Here is a 19,273-nt window from a genome sequence, read left to right as displayed (position 1 = left end):
CGAAATATAACTTTTTTTTTCGAACTTTATTGAATGTAATCAAAATATCATAGACGGATTCTAAAAGTATTACTTATTATGGAAGAAGTCTAGACAAAAAGTTCAATGCTGAGAGTAGGAAAGTTGTTATAATCATAGATAATTGCACAGCTCATCCTAATCTTGACAACCTCATAGCAATTGAATTAATATTTTTACCACCTAACACAACCACCAAAACTCAATCTACAAAACACAACCTCCAAGGCGTTTTTATCGCGAAAATGTTGTGAGTTGTTAGATCAAATATATCAATGGTGGTAAGATCAATATTCTTGAAGCTATGAACATGTTGTTCAGGTCATGGAACGCTGTATCGACAAACACTGTTTAGATTTGTTTTAGAAAAACAGGCATCTTGCAGAAATAACTGATCGCAAATATAAATGGCGAAGCTGATCTTTTCAAATTGCTTAATGAGAACGTCAACGAGCAAAGATCACGTGGTTTATTAGTTACGTCATTATAGATTTTGAGATCTGTACAAGTGAAACAACTTCTATCATAAACCGAGAAAATCTGGATGCCATTTTAATCAACAATTGTGCTGAGGTAGAAGAGGTTATAGGTGAAGTGTCACAAGATTTGCCTCCTGATAAGCCAAAATCATCAGAGATTGCAGGTGCAATAGAAGTACTTGAATGTTTGTCTCGTTTTGACAATAATAGCGTCGAAATCCGACAATCACTAAGCCTTGTATCAAAAATGTTTTTGGTAAACACTCTTTAGAAACACAGAAGCAATCAAAAATGGACAATTTTTTCAAAGTATTGTAATAAATTTGTTTTTTTAAAAACAAAAAAGTTATGAAAAATAGATAGTTTTTTTCAAAAATTTATTGAATTTATTATTTTACAAGTAAAAAAGTTAAACAGCATCTTATTCCCTCTTATTCCATTTTACTTCCTTTTTACTCTCTATTTTTGTTAAAATCAAAATTTAGTAGACGTGGCGCAGGAGTTAGCGTGCTGGCCTAAGAAGCTTTTGAGGCAAGCACGCTAACTGCTGCTGTTGAACCCTAACGCTAGCTCCTCGTTGAACCCTAGGTCGCTTGTTAGCAAGCGGCTTAGGGTAATACGTTTGACGAACTTACATTAATTTTCACTTTTGTAGGTTCATACCAAGACAAGTTTCTGTTAAAAGTTGGTTCACGTCGATGTATTGCTCCAACATTGTTGTTTTTTCTACTTGTGTGTTTATTCTTGCTAGTTCACACAAATGCAGACAAATTTATGCGGCGAGTTTGCATTTACATTTACTTTCATTCCAAACTTTCACTTATTCAAGTTTGCATTTACTTATTTTTCAACATATTTGCAGCTTAAAAAATTGCTATTACGTTTTTAAAATTAGAATGAAATTTTTTGAAATTTAAAAACATTAACAGTTGGACGATATTCAACCGACAACTTGGCGCATCATGACGTTTTATCGCCATTGGCTTTACAACAAGTTTTTATGTTTATCAAAAAGGAACCAACTGCAATATCCACTACTTATGTGTTACAATATAGTTATAAAATGTTGATTTTATATGCCTTTTAATTGTAAATTATTTTTTTTATATGTCTTTATCTCAGATATTTTTGTGGTTGGTTCCTTTCTGCTGAATGTCATCCGATTCACGCAAATATGAAAATTAATAGTAAGGTAAAGCTTTGCAAACATTGCAAGCTAACAATGGCTTTTTTTTTGTGTGACTGATTTTTAGCTCGCTTCATTCTCTACTGCGCACATGTGAATTGCGGATGGCCGATGAACCCCAAGCAAAGCACAGAAAATTGGATTTTGTTTTGGTGCGTATCAAAATTATAATTCATCAAGGACCTCATTTAATTCCTTAAAAGGATTGCCAACGTTGTTAAAATACTGATAGCTGATATTGTTGTTGAATAGATGATGAGTACAACCATATACATAAAAAAAAGTAGTTATAGAGTTGAATGTAGATTTACTGAAATAAATTCATACTTATTCGATGTGTAGTATAATATATATATATATATATATATATATATATATATATATATATATATATATATATATATATATATATATATATATATATATATATATATATATATATATATATATATACATATAAAATTTGTATTAAAAAAATGAATATAAATATGTATATTTAAAATAAATATTACTGTATATATATATAATATATTTATATAATTTGTATAAAAAAATATATAATTTATGTTTGTGTTATATAATTTTTGTTTGTATAATATATGTATAGACGCATACACACACAAACACAAATAATATTTAGCATTTAGTATTTTACGCACATATAAAAATAGTATTTAGCATTAAGCAAATCTGAAATCACAGTGAAATAGAGAGCTGTGAGGCCTTCAGTACAAACATCGACTGATCTAGGGAGAACGTGCACAGAAAGTTGCTACATTGACTAATGGTTTGAGTTGTAGCAGCAATCTACAGCGCAACCTGTTAGTCAATGTAGCAGCTTTCCCCTGCAGATTTTACTTTTTTTCAAATTATTGTTCTTTTTTCCACAAAAAACTGTATTCAGATTTTTGCTAACATTATTGCTCACCAAATGCTGATCTGTAAAAGTTTGTGTGTATGTGTGTGTGTGTGTGTGTGTGTGTGTGTGTGTGTGTGTGTGTGTGTGTGTGTGTATATATATATATATATAAATAAGTAAAACTTATCTAAATTTGTCCTGTTTTGGGGCAGTGTGTTTGAATTAGAGATGGAAGATAAGAGAGGAAGAAATTTAGATGAGTTTTTTTTACTAATTTATTATTGTTCTATTCTTTAAAAATACTGAGCAAGTTAAAACCATGGTTTATATATATGTGTATAAATACACACACAAACCATGGTTTTTAAACATAAAAAGTTGTCTGATTTATCAAAAAAAAAAGTTTTATCAATTCTCTACTTAATGTCTATTTACACTACTACCATTTAAACTTAAGGTATGGTATTATAAAATTATGCCAAGTATAAAAGTATTTTTAAATAGATTAAAAAAAAGAGTTAAGGAGTTAAGTATGTGCTATAATAACTTTTTTTCCTTTTTTTTTCTTCCTATTTCTAGCAAAATTGCCCATATACACACACACACATATACATACACTCACATAAATAAACCATGGTTTTTAAACATAAAAAGTTCTCTGATTTACACTACTACTATTTAAACTTGAGGAGTGGAAACATTTTCAATGGTTTTCATGCTATTTATTAAAATAGAATTATCAATTTTGATTGAAAGGACAATCTTTCAGCAGATTTCTGTCTGATATTATAAATGATTTCTCTGCATAATATGCATTTTTTATTTAAAAATGTATTTCAATTTTTTTTTCTCTTGAAATTATTAGGCTCCCATTGAAATAGCTATAAGTGCTTAAACAGCTTCATAAGTTATGATTATGAAATATTTTTTTTAAATTTAAGTATTAGTTTTTTTCTACTATTACCAATTGTTGATTTATAATACTAGAGAAAGCTTGAAATCTAAATTTAGTTAACATTTAAAAGAAATCAAAGTTTTGTCCATGGGTTGAACACATTCACAAAACATCGAAAACATTTGTGAGCTTGAAATCTGTATGTTCTTTACATCCAAATAATGTATGATGTTTTGTTTTTTTGGGAATTTTTGGTCTTCTGCAAGGTTTTTCTGGAGTGATGCCATTGGCTGAATTAATGCATTGAATGGTATCATGAACAGTTGTCATCTTTAACTGAGCAGCAATTGCTTGTTCACACTTGCTGTTTTTCATTAGTTGTCCTTAATAACCTGAACTTATTATGATTGAAATAAAACTAGTCTAAATGTTTATTAAAATTTAAATAGCATATAAGATGTTTTTCTGTTGGTTGATAACTATACAATCAAACACACAACAGGCGATTGTTTAATTATGTGTTAATTCAAATAAGTAAGGTTTTGATTAATTCACTAAATATTAAAATTTACTTTTAATAGACATCATCAATAAATATGTCAGTTTGTGCTGCTCCTGTTCCGTTAACAAACGGGGATTACAAAATGAAGCCTTCTGCACCACTTGATGATAAATCAATGAAGGAGACCTCTAAAATAGAAGATATGACAAGTAAAGACTATTACTTTGACTCTTATGCTCACTTTGGAATCCATGAAGAGATGCTGAAAGATGAAGTTAGAACTTTGACATACAAAAACTCTATGTACAACAATAAGCACTTGTTTAAAGATAAAATTGTACTAGATGTTGGTTGCGGAACAGGAATTTTATGCATGTTTGCTAAAAAGGCTGGCGCAAAGCATGTTTATGGTATTGATATGTCATCTATTATTGATCACGCTAGGAAAATTGTTTCTGCTAACGGTTTTGAACATGGTACAAATTATTTTGCATATAGTTTTTATATTATTCTATTTAATTTGTATATTAATTAGAATAACTTTGTAATATTAATTATAATTGTATTATTGTATATTAATTGTAATAAGTTTTTATATTAATTGTAATAAAGTTGTAATAAATTTAAAAATTTTCATTAGATATTACACTGATAAAAGGAAAAGTTGAAGAAGTTGTTCTCCCTGTTGAAAAAGTTGATATAATCATTAGCGAGTGGATGGGTTATTGTTTGCTATATGAATCAATGTTAGACACAGTTATATTTGCAAGAGATAAATGGTTAAAACCAGGTGGTTTGTTGTTCCCTGATAAGGCTTCCATGTATATAACAGCTATAGAAGATAGAGATTATAAGGAAGAGAAGATTAATTGGTGGGACAGTGTGTATGGTTTTGATATGAGTGCCATTAGAACTGTAGCTTTAAATGAACCTCTAGTTGATGTTGTTGAAAAGAATCAAGTTGTTACAGACTCTTGTTTAATCAAGGTATTGATTATTATATCTGAAAAAAGAAATTGATTTTTGTTTTGCATGATTTTTGATATTTTTTCACTTAGTGACATTAAAATTTAAAGAGTTTTTTTGATTTATTTTGTTATTAATTATACTTATTTTTACATTTTTTTAATTCTTAGTTATACTTTTACATGAATTATTATAAACCAATTTTTTTTTAATTCTAAAACTTTAAAAGATTAAAATTAAAGAAAAGTTAACCTGTTTTATTTTAATAAACTAGAATTCTTATCATTTTTTTAAGTTATAAGTTAATAAACAGAGTTTCAAGTGTATTGTTAATTAACCAAGTGACAACTAAAAGAGATTTAACTGTGATATTTTAGTCATGCTATTTTATAATTCCCACCATTTTATAATTCCCACCAAATTAAAAATTGATTTTGATTCAACTATAGAATGTAAAAAACTGTTTTATTAAAACAACATACCAAGGTTTAATTAATAAAAACAATTAAGAAACATTTTATCTAAACCCAAACTAATGTGGAAAGTATATAGGATAGAGCAACATATCAACCATAGACAACATTGTCTAATTTTAACAGTATGGGAAATCTATTAAGTATCTTATTCCTTGTATCTGAAGTCTTTTCAGTCTACTCTTACATAGATAAATTAACTTTTAATTTTAAGATGCATTTTTCAATCATCAAACTTTGATTTTTGAATATAAATTGGTAACGTGTACATATTTGTTGTATTTCTGTAAGAATAATATACATCAAAATTATGTTTTAAAAAAAATTGATATAAAATATGAACTTTTTAAAAAAAAATTGCCGTATAATTTTGGTGGACGACCAACATTAGGTTAATGATTACTTTCAACCACCCTTCCTGGTGATTAAAAGTAATCATCAACTTAACTAAAAATAAGTCTTTATAACACCACTGTAGTGGTTTTATTTTAGTTAATTACTTTTTGAAGGTCAAATTTTGCTCTAAATTTAAAATATTTTATCAACTTCAGAAGCATCACAGTTTTCTTCTGAAAAAACAACTAGAAAAGTGTAATAAATGTGCAAATATTGAGATTCCTTTTTTTTTCCTATTACTTTGTTTTGTTTTTAAGCGAAAATGCAAACTATATTTTACACTGTAAATTAAACTTTAGTATATTGGTGATCTTCTAATAGCAATTTTAAAATAATTGTTTTTTAATTTGATTTATAAATGTGTTTTATTGTCACTATGAATGAAGTATTCACATTATTAGTATTCACGTTATTAGTAATGAAGTATTCAAGTTATTATGTTTTTATAAAATATATGCTTATTTAACGTTTCTGCAAAAATTTATATTTTATAAGTAAAATCTTGGGAAAGTAATTGTTTTGTAACTTAAGTAAAATAGCAGTAAATCAAAACTGCATGAAATTCTTTCAATGGATATTAGCAAATTGTCCAACTATTTTTTATGTACAGTTTTTAGATATTCACAAATTTTCTAGCTGTTTATTATCAGATTTACTTTCAAAAATCATCAAGTAAAATCTGTTTTGTTGTAGAAAAGTTTATTACATCTTGACAGTAATAAAAACATGAACTGCAAAATTTTCATCATTATTTATAGCCTAAATTTTTAGACTTTGAAAATTCTGATTTTGTACATATTTAAGAGACATGGTTGTTTGGCCATTTTTAATGACCGTTTTTTTCTGTTTCTAAATTAAACTATAAAACAAAATTAACTTTTCTGATTTTTTCAATTAAATGTGTGTATACACGCATTAACTTTTTGTGTTATTAAAAACATCACAACAATTAATGTTCTTTAATATAAATATACAGCCTGTTTATGATGACAAATTAAATTTAGCAATTGTTTGTTTATATTTATTTAACATAATCTTTAACCCTTTGAGCGCTTGATAAAATTCAAACACTGTTTTAAAAAAAAAAAATCAACTAAAAAAAAATCGGCAAAAAACATTACAAAAAAAAACAAGAAAACAACTATTTTTGAACTTTATTTTTTTGTAGGTTATATGAGATTAAAAGCAGTTTAATGATTAAAGCACAACTGTTGTGTGATAATTGGAAAAACAGGCTGGACACAGTCAAACACCACATAACTGACATTGCCAATTAGTGCGGACTTGAGTTTGGTGTCCAGCTACATTTTTTTTTTTTTTTCATGCACCAATTTTCACAAGATTGCTACCATATAACGGATTGTTATTAACAGTATGTTAGGGAAGTGGGTATGAGACAATTGTATTTCTAGCCACTTCAATCTCTCTAGATGTTCATCTTTTAGAAATAACTTTCACTGGAAAATAACCTCCAGCTAAACTTTCCACTATTGCCATCTTAAAATTTATTCTTGACATTGGCTTATGTTCATTTGTATTGAGCTTATACTACGAATAGCTGTTTAAAATTGATTTGATTCAGTGTACTGGTTTTTAATTTTGATTTAATGCAGATTTCTGGTAGGTTTTTCCTGTTGACTCTCACTGTGCCAGTTGCATTGGTCTAATGAGCATATAGGTCTAATAACAGTTAAGGAGAAGTATAATAATTATCAATACATATGTGATGACCTTAATTCCAAATTGAGAACGATGTTTGTTTGACATACCGATGTTTGTTTGACATAGTGGTATCTTTCTTTTGTAGCCAACCATACTCATCATCTATAGAAATGTCTCTTTGTGGATAGTAATAAAGAAATTTGTTGTAAAAATGTTCAACTAAAAACTGAATTTTAAAAATCTTATTGAGTGGTTGTTGATTTGGCACATAGATGTCTGTAAAATGAAGAAATTTAAACATAAGTTGAAACTACGATTGAAATGAGTAACAAACCAGGGAGTAGATGTATAAGGGTGAGTTATATCCCAGTACAGTATAAGGTTAGCTTTTTTGATGAGATTCATGTTGATTATGGCTCCAATCAAAGCTTTTATCTCTAAAAGATTGGTCTTTCCCTGTTTAATCCATACATGACCTTTTGATGTTGGATGGGACCTCAAATGTTGTTGATTATTTTGAATCCACATATCAGCATAATTATTAGTAAAGGTAACTTTATTTTGCAAAAATTCAGGAGTAAAAAACAAGTCAAGATAGTCAATAGGCTTAGACTGGTGAAATAGAGTGCTTGGGTTCTGATTCACCAGTAAAGTGAACAACATCAGGACCATGGTCATCTCCTAGAACAATTACCCAATCATCTAAAACATTACCACCAACATCTACATTAACATCACCATCAGAACTGAAGTCTACATAGAAATAAAACAAAAAACTCCAAATCATCATGCAAGGTGATTTGAATTAAATAATATTGTATACAATTTTGAATTAAAGTTATGGTGCCTTTATCAAAAAGACTGTCATTGCTGGAACTTTAAAACTCTTCGCATGTACAACTCTTGTCATCTATAAAACTTTCTTCACTGTCACTCATTTTCAATACCAAATATATATAAACAATATACCAAAAGATAGAAAAAATGTGCTCTATTCAATGCTACGATTTTTAATATACGAACAGTGGTATTTTGCTGTAAAAAGTCATAGTTTCAAAGATTACTTTTCAAAGGCATGATTGTGGCTCTTCGCGCTCTGATGGTATAGCCACGATCTCGGCTCGTCACGCTCAAAGGGTTAAAGTAAAAAAATAATTATTAAATAATAATGTAGAAAAAAAAAGCTACATCAGCATTTTTATATTTCAACACGTCCTAGTGAAGTTATAATAAATGTTTAAATTTAGGTGCTATGTCAACTTAAAAATGTGTTAAGTTGGCTGTACTAGTAGTAATTGACTGGGCCCCGGCTAAAAATTAGACTTTTTGCAAATCCAGCCCCAGCAAAATTGTAAGATTTAGCAGGGGTTGATAGCCGGGGCTAGAAATAAATTTATAATTCTTTATATATTATAATTTTATACTTACATTTACTATTTATTAAATTCTGGCATATATTTATGCCAGTATTTAATAAATAAGGACAGATACAGTAAAAGGATGCAATTTGTTGAATAAGAACCCAAGCAAGAATGAGTTTTGGTTTATTGTAATAGAGATGATAGCTCGTTTGATCATTGACCATGATTAGAGAAACAATATAAAAGAGGAAGGCTTAAGCCTGATGATAATTATGATGATGATGGCAATTATGATGATCATGTTGATCATAATGATGTTTATAAATCCATATATATTCAAAATCAAGTATAAGTTTTGAAATAAAAAATGTACTTATGTAGGATGTATAAATGTTTATGCAGCCCTGGTCACAAGCTCCAGCTATATTTTATCAAACCCGGCCCTGGTCGTTTACTATTTACTAGATTGAATCAATATTAGGGTGTTGACTTTTGGTATCTCCAGTTTCCAATATAAAAAACAGGTGAACTTAGGTTTGAAAGTAACTGTTTTTATTTAATTTTTGAAAAAGGTCACCTAACATGACCCTTGATTACACTGGCTCCCTTATCAATGAATTTTTTTTTCTTCAAAAGTATATCAACCTGGGTCTCAAAAGAACCAGAATTTTATAGTGATTTCAAAATTTCATAATCTTTTCAACTGAAACGTTTAAAAAAATAATATTGCAAACAAAATGTTATAAAAAATGACTTTTTCAAATTTTAGTTAAAAATTGTTGTTTTTTGTATATAAAATTTAAGCAATTTGTTTTTATTTAAAACCAATATTATTTCTAAAATCTCTATGAAATTCTGGTTCTTTTGAGACCCAGGTTGGTATATTTTTGAAGAAAAAAAAATTTTCTGATATATGGGAGCCAGTGTGTAATCAAGGGTCATGGTGGGTGGCTTTTTTCAAAAATTTAATAAAACCAATGACTTTTCAGTTACTTTTAAACCAAAGCTTATCTGTTTTTTATATTAGAAACTAAAATTTAAGAAAAATTCATATCCCTACTCAAAATGTTAAGGCACATTCATATTCCTATTGCACACAAGAAAAGCAAAGGTCAAAACCATTTTTTAAAATTTTGTAATTTTATTGTTTTAAAACTAAGTAAAAAATATTCATACTTAAAACTGATAGGTTTGAAAGATATTTGTTTTATATAATTTGACTTTGATAAAAACGATGTTTTCTATAAATAAAATATTAAAACTTATTGAACTTAACTTTTATTAATCAAGTTCTTTGAACATTTGTGTTCACAGAATTTGATGAATGAAAAAACACAAGTTCTATACTCAGCATTCATAACAGTGCATTAAGTGGAGTAACTTTATATTTTGATTGATGTAAATAAGTTTTAATTAAATAACTTTAGCATAGCTAACATAGTGTACACATAACAGTAGCCAATTTTGATGGCATGGGTTGAATGTTTTTTATAATGCTATTTCTCCAATTTCTACCTACAATACTGAAACTTGGTACTTAATTTTTTTATTTTTTTTTTATATTATATATTTGTTTTAGTTATAATAGATTAAAAAATTATTGTTTTAAATCTATAAGATATGAATATTGTCTGTTATAAACTATTTAAAAAAGCATTATTGATTTGTCATAATTTTTCTGATAATATACCTTGAAAATAAATAATTTAAATGAGTTTTTCTTATTTCATATACAGTAAAATTTGCATTATTGTTATTAAAATTTTTTTTTTTATTGGGTCATCAAAATATTTGTTTAATTTGTTTCAGAGGAATTATAATAATTTTAATGGTAAAAATTTGAAAGGACCTTGAAATTTTTATCTTCCAAAAATATTTACTAAGTAAGATAAAATTTTAAAACTAGACCAACCACAAATAAAACTGCAAACTATTGTTAGCAGTACAAATTAGTGTTACCAAGGAGACAAGCAAGCTGAGTAGTTGTTGAAATTAAATTTGTTATTTTCACAATAAAAAAATCACAACCTTTTTTTATCCTTAACCAGGAGTTACTCTTTTTTAAATATATGTATCACAAAAAGTTCAATACTAATAATAAAATTCAATTTCATTAAGTTCGACTATTGCTGATCTTTTTTTATTTTTACTGACTTTTATTGACTGTAATTTATGAAAGTGTTTCCAAAGATCACATTTATCATGTTTTTTTTAAATGAGACAATGGAATCCAGAGTTCTTAGGATTAAGGTCATTTAGAGTTATTTGTAATATAAGGTCTAATACATTGAACTGCTTTTAATCAAATGTTACTCATAAACAATTAAAGATCATAAAATCCTATTTTTAAAGTATTCACTTAGTTTCAACTGATATTGATGATAACCATGTTAAAAACGACGACTTATTGATGGAATTTGCTCTCTCATAGGACTCTGGTGCAACACATCAACTTCCAACAAAATTGTCAATTAAGGCTGGCAGTTGCGGCAAAATCAGATGTTTACAAAGCATTGGTAGCAAAACTTTATGTCCAGAGCTGCAGTGTACTGGTTTAACAAAAAAAAATTTATCTCTTGTTTTTTTTTACTTTTCACGCACAAAAATTTATTATGGAAACACAATTAAGCAAAAAATACAAAAAAACAGTTATATGGTTAAAGGCAGATACCATGTCTGAAGGGTCTGAAATAGCATGTAGTTTGAATAATTTTCAAACTTAAATTATTTGATACAGGTAAATAGGAAGATTATTTTTATCTTTGACCAACCCTTACTTCTGGGGACTTTAGATCAAAGTACCATTTTTTTTAATTTTTGAATGAGTTACTTAGTTATTGATCTGCTATTTTTATTTTTTTTTATTATTTCTATATCAAGTTTCAATTTTTTTTTTTTTCAATGCACACTCAAGATAGCTAATTGGCACACTCAAGATAGCCCAAGCAACATTGTATTTATGCTGTTGCAATTTCACACATTAATATATTTTTAGAAATCATAGGAAAAAATATTTATTTGTTATTTACATAAGCATTGTAAGCTATAAATATTTTATTCAAGAATAAAATATTTTCTGTTACCACGGGACCAAGATGGAGTAGGATTCGTCATGGTCCCATGCCAGGTAAGATAAAATTAAATAACTCAACTTTGACAAAAATTGAGTTGTTATTTAATATTACAAAATATTTTTTTTTCTTGCTAAAACTGGATTCTAAAATGTCTTTTTTTAAATGTAATTTTTTTATTTAGAAAAGCATCCTGTCTTTTTTTAATGTGTGTTAGGGGGTTAGTTATTTTTTATTAGTAAGTTTTTTGACTGACTCTATTTTCTTTCATGATGCGCCACTCGTTAATTTTTAAAACCGAATTTTGTCAAATGTTAAGTGATATACTCGGACATGCATATTTTTATTAACTCATCAAGGTACTGCCTTATCCACATACAAAATATTAAAGTGTTATCCTAAAAAAATATTAAAGTGTTATCCTAAAAAAATATTAAAGTGTTATCCTAAAAAAATAATAAAGTGTTATCCTAAAAAAATTTCAAATTGAATCACTATACACACTGTTTGTCTTTTAAATTTGATAAAAACCTAATAATTTAAACAGTATATTTTGTATATATTGCTGATACCTGGTTAGTAACCCTGAAGCATCTTTTGCTATATCCATATTTTTTAGATTTAAGTATGTTTTCCGTAAGCATATGTTCTAATCACTCTTAATGTGTGGGGGAATCTGCTCAATTCTTCCTCTGTGGTAATTCTCTGAAAGCAAGGTATGTCAAAGTTTGAAGACAGAATTTTAAGACACAAATTCTTAAAACTATAAAAATTTGTTCTTGCACCTAAATAATAAATCAGGTTAATACGTAATGCCCAAGTACCTAGTTTTTGTTTGATATACTTAAATGCAATGAGAAGTATAGAATGAATTTACATGAATAATTGTGATACTGAGTTTGAGTCATTTTAGCTGAGATTTAAACATCCTGTTTTGTGGTTCTAGTTTAAGATTTTGTTGACTTTCGTTGATTTTTATTTAACATAATTGAAATTTTTCAATTAACATTGAAAACACTGGATGCAATTGGTTTAAACAGCAAAACACTTGACACTATTGGGTTGACAGTAATTGCATTTAGACTATTTTCTTTGTGTTGAAGGACTTATTAGTATGTGTATGTGCATATATGTGTATACACACACTTAAATATTTAATTTTTATATTTACTCACATTTATGATTATTTTTATTGCATAAAAATTGAAGAAATTTAACTTCTTTTTTCTTTTTTTCTTTCTTTTTTTTTAATAATTTTTTCGTTTGGTTTTTAGTATTTGCAAATGCTGTATTTATAAAAACTTATATTTAAAATTTTACATTTAGGACATAGATTTATCTACAGTAAAAGTGGAAGAGTTGAATTTTAGTGCCCCCTTTACAATTCAAGCTAGAAGAAATGATTATGTCCATGCCTTTGTTACTTATTTTACAGTTGAATTTTCTGCCTGTCATAAACGAACAGGTTTTTCTACTGGTATGTAGTAATATTTGCTTTAACTGTGTAGTATACCTTTCACTCACAAATATTTATTTAATCAAAGGATGTGGTATACTACAAAATTAGCTTGATTTATTTAAAAGTTGTTAGAAAGTGGTTTAATTTTTGGTTTCACGCAATTTTATCTTTTAGTTAAAGTATTTAACTATGTTCATACACTCAGAAAATCCATTCACTATAAGTTTAATTAAATCAAACAAAAGAATAAATTCAAAGTAATAATTCTATAAGTTTCATTTTAAAATTTAAAGTCAGCTTTTATTTTTAATTTACAAAGAAGCATTTTTGCAGTGAAATGAAATAACAATTGCTGGGCATTATTAGGTAATGGTAAAATTTAAAAGCATCTATTTATCATTTGAGCATTATGAATCCTTATAAAATGGTTTTAAATTTTTATTTTGACATTTAACAAATAACGTAAAGGGGCATTTTTAAAGTACAGTAAAATATATATGCAGTATAACCACTTATTTAGGACTTATATCCTCGTCCCTCTTGCAAGCAACTGTATGCTTTTAACTACCTCCCCTCCCTTGCCCACCCTTCTGCGTATGTATGCAATTTTTATTACAAAATCAAACCCTCCCCAAGCCATAAATTTTTCAAATCATTAAAAACAAAAGACTTTTAGTTGATTTGACATGTTACATAACATAATTTCGCATATTTTAACTCATGAAATTTTTTGTTTAAAAAATATCAGTTTTAAAAGATATAGAGAACGAGAGATAGTCAAACTGTGTATGTACTCGCTTTCTTTATTCACCCTCACCCTCCTACTTTGTATGTTTCTGTACACATTTAAGTAACCCCCTCCCTCCACACCTGTGTACTTTCTTTATGGAAGACCCCTAACAATAATGATTTATAATTAATATTATTAATTGTTTTAATTTAAAAAAAAAGAAAAAAAACTTACAAAAATAAAGTAGGATAATTTAGGGAATTTTCTGCATTTTAATGAACATTTGTTGTGAACATATAATTTGACAAATCAACTTCAAAAGGAAATGATGTCAGTTTAAGTAGCCAAACTGATTTATCTACAAAAAAATAATAATTTTTTTCTCTCACAATAAGCAGATTTTTGATGGAAGTCTACAAAGTGAAATTTAATTTTATGTACTTTTGTATGCTAAATTTAGAACTTTTGTTCAAGATGTCAAATTCATAATAAATCATGTTTTTTAATTTTTATTCTAGTGTCAAAACTTTTTTTTTCTTGAGCTGACAAATAAATGTGAGCAAAAAAAATAAAAGCTATAATTTGAACCCAGGACATATTATGGACATAACAGGACATATTATGACATAACTCAAAAAGGTGCCAATAAGTGTAGCTAGATTTTTGTGCATTTATTTTTGTAGTGAAATTTCAAAACTAAAAAATAAGGTTAGAACTTAATTTACTTTTTGTAGAACTCAACCAAAAATAGTCCAATTACCATGTTGAGACCTTATTATAAGCCTCAGTGATACTGTGATATTCGTTTTACAGGCTTTTTTATCTTTTAAGATTAGTAGAAACCAATTAAGATAGTAAATAATTGATAGAACTAAATAAGCCACACAAAATGCTCCAGGCTGCACTAAACCTCATCTTTAGGTTGCACCAAATGTCACTCATTAAATATTATTTTTAAGTTGCACCGAAATATTGCATTAATATTTAAAGGAAAACTACACAATTAGAAACTTTAGACCCATTTTTATGTCATTTTTAAATAAAGAATACTGCCAATTCTCCTAAAATTTATTTAATGAGGCTAGTGAAAGGAAAATATTTGCTCAAAATTTGATGCTTTAATGAATCTTTAATGCTTGCAAACTTTCCTTAATAATAGTTATGCAAGTTTAAAAAATTAATAAATATTTTTTAAATAAAATTGATAAATGAAAAATGATTAGTAAAATTATTTTTATTATTTGACAATGGTCAAAATGCAATACAGTCTTGTTATACGAGAAAACAAAATGAGAAAAAAAGTGTAATGAAAAAAAATTATCATAAATTTGATGAATGTTGTTTAAAAACTAATCATTAAAAGAGAGTATCAATCAAAATTTTTAGAACTTGAATAAATATGCAAAAATATTTAACAACTTATTTTGCTTATATATGACTAAATTAATAGATCCCTATATGTTGGTGTACACTCTTTTATACTAAAATCATTTTCTGGGGAACTTCCATTACCAATTTTTTTTATTCAGAGAAGCATTAGATAAAACCCGAGTACTTTTTTAAAAGTTAGTTGTAATGAATGTTTAATAATAGAATTTGTTAAATTCATGCTTATTTGTTGAATTGGTAAAAACTAATTTAAAAATTATTTAACCTTAAAATATTTAATGCTAAAGTGTTTTGAGGGTTAAAACTAATTACTATTTTAAAGTATTTTGGAAATAAAATTGGAATATAGCCCTAAAATAATTTTATTTTCTGCAATTTTTTTCTTTAAAGGTATGTTTGATTTTTATCACATATTTAGGACCTGAAAGTCGATATACTCATTGGAAGCAAACCGTGTTTTACATGCCAGATTCCATTACAATAAAGTATGGAGAATCTATTCGTGGAATCTTTGAAGTTGAACAGAATAAGAAGAATAAAGTAAAAAGTTTTTTGTTTTTTATATAATTAGGGGAGAGTGGGGCACCATGACACACTTTTGGTTTTTGCTTCATAACAATTTTTCTAATATGCCGTTTTTATTTAAGCGATTGGTTTAAATTGTAGAATAAATTTACCCACTAAATAAAATCTATAAATTACCAAAATAAAACAAGTTAAGCTTGTGAGACTAGTCAAAGTAAAATTAGAAATTTGTTTCAAGGTACCCCACCCATTGGGTGGGGTACCTTGAATACATACTACAAACATCATTAAAAAAGTGAATAAAAGGTATAGATTAAAGGCAGATTTTTATTTGAAATATAAACAAATTAATATTTATAACCCAAATAATGCATCCAATGGTCCAAATCACATTTCAGAAGACCAGATAATATGTCGTTTTAAGTGTCATTCTTAAGCCTCGTTAAATAATGGCTTTGTATCAAGATGGGTTCTCCTTGTATTATATTTACATTCATCTTTTTAAAGTTTACTATAAATACTAAAACAAATGATTTTTAGAATTGTTTATGACACAATGGAATATTATTCTACAGTTTTAGGGCCCCCCACAAATGCTGTATCAAGGTTACCCCATACTTGTTAATAAAAAACAATTGCTTTATGTTTAATATCAACTTGTATTTTCAATTATTTTGTTTAATGAATCAAAAAGCTTATGGGTTGTAGTTTACAAAATAGTTTCACTTACCGATAGTAAGCAACCAGGGCCGGGGCTAGGTTTGATAACACATAGCCATGACCAGAGCCAGGTTTATGATCAGGGCTGCATTAATATTGATAGATTCTATAAAAATGTTATCTTTAATTAAAATTTATGATATGAATTTTATTTAAAAACAATATTTTATAGGATCTATCAATTTTAATGCAGCCCTGGCCGGGTTTATGATCGGGGTTGCATTTATATTGATGGATCCAATAAACGTATTGTTTTTAGTTATAACTCATATCATAAATTTCAATTAAAAATAACATTTTTATAGGATCTATCAATATTAATGCAGCACTGATTATAAACTCATCTCCGGTCGCGGCTGTGTTATCAAACCTGGCCCCGGCCATAGCCCCGGTCGTTTACTACTTACCGATAGACACATTAATAATTTAAAACTTATGAGCTTTAAAAATTAATAAATTACTTTGTCATCAAAAAAGCATAAATTTTGATCCCTCGCAGGCCTAATGATGTCAAATAATATGGTTTTTTTTTCAAAGCAAAGCTCTAGTAGTAACTTTCACTATATGAAAGTGGTTTTCACAACTCTTAAGATGCCTTTACAATTATGTTTCATGATGCCCCACTCTCCCTTACTTTTTTTTTTCGTTGTATGAGTATTCGTTCTGGGTGTGTTCTCCAGACCCTGCGAGAATATTTTAAATCCTTCCAAAATCATTCCAAAGAATATAAAGAGTATATGTAAAATAAAATATGTTAGTATAGCTTTGTTCTTGGGGCGTTTTTTCTCTTTTTTTTCCTCCAATCTTCGGGAAATCAACAATTTCCCATTGAAAATAGTCCACTTTATTTTTACCCATTATTTTTTCAAATGTCCGTTTTTATAAGATTTCCAATCAGGGGTTTTGCTTTATGCATATCCTTTTTAATGTACGCAAAAAATGTATATGCACACAAACACATGAAAATTTATTTAGAGATATTCAGACAGTATTTTCTTTTTAGCGCGATCTCGATATCAAACTTAAATACGAATTTGACGGCGAGTTGATGTCTGTTGCCGATACGCGAGATTATCGTATGAGATAGTTCAACAACTTTGACCAAATGAGTTTGTATATGAGTTGCGGTTGCGTCTACTGGTTTGAAAAACTGCAAATTTTACTGGGTATCTCTTCTGACAAGAAAATCTTACAATTTGCGGCGTATTTGTAAAGTGAAGCATCCTTGTCTATGTAATATGTTAATTTATAGATATTGCTTTCTAAACTAAGTTTTCTGGTCCAAGCAATTACGAAACTAACATTGAGATGTGCACGATTCTCGGGCTGCGATGTTTTATTTTAGCAAATTCATTAAAGGACGCGTGATCCCTCCTGTTTTCTTTAAACTCTCTATGAAATCTTGTTACTATGCTAATCATTTCAATATAAAAGAATTTTAATTTGGAAAAAATTTAAATTTTCATCGGTTTGCATAGATCAACCTGTTCAGAAAGTTTTGACGCTTGAATTTTTTATACGAGATAATTAACGCAGGAACTATGGCCTATAGGGCATTAGCTGATATACGTGTTAGAAAGTCAGGTAAAAATTCAGGATAATATCGTGATAAAACTATGTTTTCTTTAAACTTTTAAGTTAAATCTACCTATAAGTTATCTAATCGATCTCTGATTTTTCTTTCGGATCCCTATTAATTATTTAAGCCAGCAGTAGACCACTATTCTAGAGCCCCCTCTTCCTCGCCTAGTATGCCTTTAACCAATCTCTCCTCTGTGTACGTATCTATTATTTACTTCAAAATAACTCCCCTTCCCTAACTTTATAAATAAATAAAAAAAGCTTAATTCGATATTCCTGTTACATAACGAAAGATTGGTTTTTTTAAATTCGTGCAATTCGTTCGTATTAGCTGTTTTTAGCACCTTTCTCCTTTCCTATGTACGCTTTTGGGTAAACATCCTCCCGCCATACTTTCGTACGTACTTAATTGAGGACCCTGAGAGATAGAGAATAAGGTGTCCCAAAATACAATTTTAAAAATTGTCTGCTCACTCTCTAAATATGTTCTATATAATAAAATATTACTGGAATTTAAAATTTTTTTAGGGGTAGCTCAAGTCCCTTAAACATTAGACAGGTCCCTAATAATATCAACAACAAAAAAGTTCTTCGAAAGTATATTAGATTTGTTCCCAAAAGAAGCAAAGCTTTTTAAAATTTGAAAATCATTTTATAGAGAAAAATTATTTTAAGTTTCACTGCAAAAAAAATTACATTTTCAACTAAAAATAAGAATATGCATTTTTACAAAAACTTTTTTTTTCCTAATTTTTTTTTTTTATAAAAAATGAATGTTTTTGAAATTTTTATAAAACTTCGCTTGTTTTGAGACCCAACATCATGATAAACTTTTGGAAAACTTTTTTTTTAATAATATTAGGGACCCGCCTAATGTTTAAGAGACTTGAGCTACCCCTAAAAAATTTTAACTTCAAGTAATCTTTTATTATTTAGAACACATTTAGGGGTGAGCATACAAAAGATAATTTTTTCTACTTCCAGTATTATTATAGAGAACA

The 19,273-nt window shown here is 27.8% G+C and overlaps 1 protein-coding gene across 1 annotated transcript; it reads left to right on the top strand.

Moving 5' to 3' along the window:
* Positions 1-1,696: 1,696 nt before the first annotated feature.
* LOC100199637 (protein arginine N-methyltransferase 1) lies at positions 1,697-17,958 on the top strand. Its single transcript, XM_065787795.1, has 6 exons — positions 1,697-1,835; positions 4,019-4,415; positions 4,580-4,926; positions 13,195-13,345; positions 15,865-15,986; positions 17,695-17,958. Exons 1-6 carry the CDS (start codon positions 1,788-1,790, stop codon positions 17,776-17,778), a joined length of 1,149 nt encoding a protein of 382 aa, XP_065643867.1. The 5' UTR covers positions 1,697-1,787; the 3' UTR covers positions 17,779-17,958.
* The last annotated feature ends 1,315 nt before the right edge of the window (positions 17,959-19,273 follow it).

Source organism: Hydra vulgaris, chromosome 01 (assembly GCF_038396675.1).
Source record: "Hydra vulgaris chromosome 01, alternate assembly HydraT2T_AEP".
Lineage (NCBI taxonomy): Eukaryota > Metazoa > Cnidaria > Hydrozoa > Anthoathecata > Hydridae > Hydra > Hydra vulgaris.
This window is presented reverse-complemented; position numbering and strand designations above follow the sequence as displayed.